The 2,349-nt window shown below is 47.7% G+C and overlaps 1 protein-coding gene across 1 annotated transcript in view; it reads right to left on the reverse strand.

Annotated features, from left to right (window-relative positions):
• Nucleotides 1–1,855, reverse strand: part of ZNF133 (zinc finger protein 133) — a 10,790-nt gene extending 8,935 nt beyond the window's left edge. The window contains 2 exon segments of the mRNA XM_006902463.1: nt 1,079–1,163; nt 1,735–1,855. Coding sequence (XP_006902525.1) covers nt 1,079–1,163; nt 1,735–1,855 — 206 coding nt within the window.
• Between the last annotated feature and the right edge of the window lie 494 nt (nt 1,856–2,349).

The following is a 2,349-nucleotide window of genomic DNA, read 5'->3' on the forward strand; positions in this document are numbered from 1 at the left end:
GACATCATACTTGGGAGGGTGGAGGGACAGCGCAGGGGGGGAAGGCCCTCTATGAGGTGGATTGATTCAGTGACTGGGATAATCAGGATGGGAGTGTCAGAGACTGGCACAGGACAGGGCAGAGTTTAGGGCTGTTGTACATAGGGTCGCTATGAGTTACAAGTGACTTGACAGCACATAACAACAACAACAGTAGAGTCAGCACTGGTGCAAGCTAATTTAAGAAGGGAAGGTGGAATTTCTACCTCATGAGGAACCAGGTTTATGTTGATTCTTACAGTCCACGTTAGAGTATACATACACTAAAAATTGTAAACACTTTTGAGACATTTTATTTGTACTATGTATTACATCCCTACAAAAAAGAATTCCATGATTTTCCTCCTGTATATTTCGCCTCACTTCGTCCATGATGTCAGCTGAGGTGGTCAGTTTAATGCAACCCGAAGGACAGGATGGTAGCAGATGATTCTGCCACTTTTCTAGACCTCTGAGCTGCACATCATCTCTGGGGCTGGTCGCGCCACACCTGCTTGTGAGGCTGAACACAACTGTGTTCTGTGATCATTAATGATTTCAAATTCGCCAATGCGGCCGTGCTTCATGTTCAGTTAGAACTGAGCTCTGACCCCGGAGCATGACCTGAGGTGAATGCGGCGCCTGCCCCTCTTCTTGGCCTCGGTGATGCTCCTGACACTCTGCGCACCATTGTGACAGCAAGGAAAGTGACGGAAAGAGCTTAACGATTACTCTTAATTTTTTTAGAATCTCATTTCCATTTCAAGGGTTGTTATTTTGTTTGGTTTTAACCCTTCCTTTCTATTCTACCTTTTTCTTTGGTTTATTTGGGTTCTGCCCAAAAAAAATGGTAACCAGAATATGGAAATGAAACAAGAAAGTCAAAGAAGGCAAATCCAGTGAGAAAAAAAGGCTTCTCAGAAGGGAAGGTGATGAGACACAAGCTCCCCAGTCAGGTGAGGATGTCCATGGCGGGCAATCTAAACACCAGCTCCGGAAGTCTGAACAGCATCCTCCCAGCCTGGGCTGCTCAGGGCCCCGTGTCTCCAGCGCTCTCCACTCACCTGGATATCTCTCCTCCTCTCTCCAGGTCTCCTTCCCTTGCTCCAGCTGAGTGATGAGTTTTGGTTTAGAAAATGGAATTCCTGCTCAGAGGAAAAGAAAACAAGGTGACTATAAAGTGACGGGCTCAAGGCTGCCTTCCAGCACTCAGAAACAAACTCAGACTTCAAATGGTGAAACGGAAGACCTGAGAATAGTGAGATCTTAGCAGCAGAAAGAGGGATGGTGAAGCGGGATACAGGAGAGCGTACGACTCCCTGGCATGCTATGCTCGGGGTAGGGGCATGAACACCGTCCTCCCTCAAGAGGAAACATTCTAGGAAGAGAAGCTCCAGTGTAGGAGGAAAGGCCTAAAAAACGCAGAGTAGCACATGCTCGCTCGCTTGTCTGTCTGTCTCTTTCTCTCTCTCTCTCTCACACACACACACACACACACACACACACACACACACACACACACACTCTCTCTCTCTCTCTCTCAATCTCTCTCTTTCTCTCTCTCCCCATTTTTAACTCTACAGAATCTAGACATTCCTGGGAAAACAGGAAACAGAATAGATCTGTTTGGGGACTCAACACAAAGAAAAAGGCTTTTCCCAGTAAAGGCTCAACTGCCCCGCAGGACAAGCGTGAATCCTAAGCAGCCATGCTTACCCAGGGAGACGAAGTTGTCATAGTTCTCCAGCATCACCTCTCGGTACAGGGTCTTCTGAGCAGAGCTCAGCAGCCCCCACTCCTCCGAAGTAAAGTCCACAGCCACATCCCTGAACGCCATGTGAGTCTGTAACACAAATAAAGGGGGGCCTTGACAGCATGGACCTCATCTTGATTTAAAAGTGGAGTAAACCATAAACAGGTTTTCTTTGAACACATAGTATGTTAAAATGTTTTCTTTTTAAAGCAGTTCAAACATTGGTGAATGTCTCCTAAAAACTCTGAATTTGGCTTCTTTGGAAAATTCAAGAGCTCTGGTCATGCTGGACAAATGAGGCAGGACCATCACTGCATAGAATCAAGGCCTTAGCTGCTGGTCAACACTCAAGTCATGGGACCTGCAGCTAGCTGCAGCTTTCATCTGCCCCTTCCAGTGTGGACACACGTGTGGCTGAGCATAGGGTGAAGATCGCGAGGAGTGAGCAGACAAGGACACTCAGGGACAGCCACTGCAGCTAAGACACCTCAGGACCAAAACAGTCAGGGCAAGAGAGGGGATTGTGGCCATCCTGGGAAGGGATGGAAACTCAGGGGACACTCACCTCTCCCCAGGCT

The sequence above is a fragment of the Elephantulus edwardii genome, unplaced genomic scaffold, assembly GCF_000299155.1.
Source record: "Elephantulus edwardii isolate Elephantulus edwardi_28Jun2011 unplaced genomic scaffold, EleEdw1.0 scaffold00416, whole genome shotgun sequence".
Taxonomy (NCBI): Eukaryota; Metazoa; Chordata; class Mammalia; order Macroscelidea; family Macroscelididae; genus Elephantulus; species Elephantulus edwardii.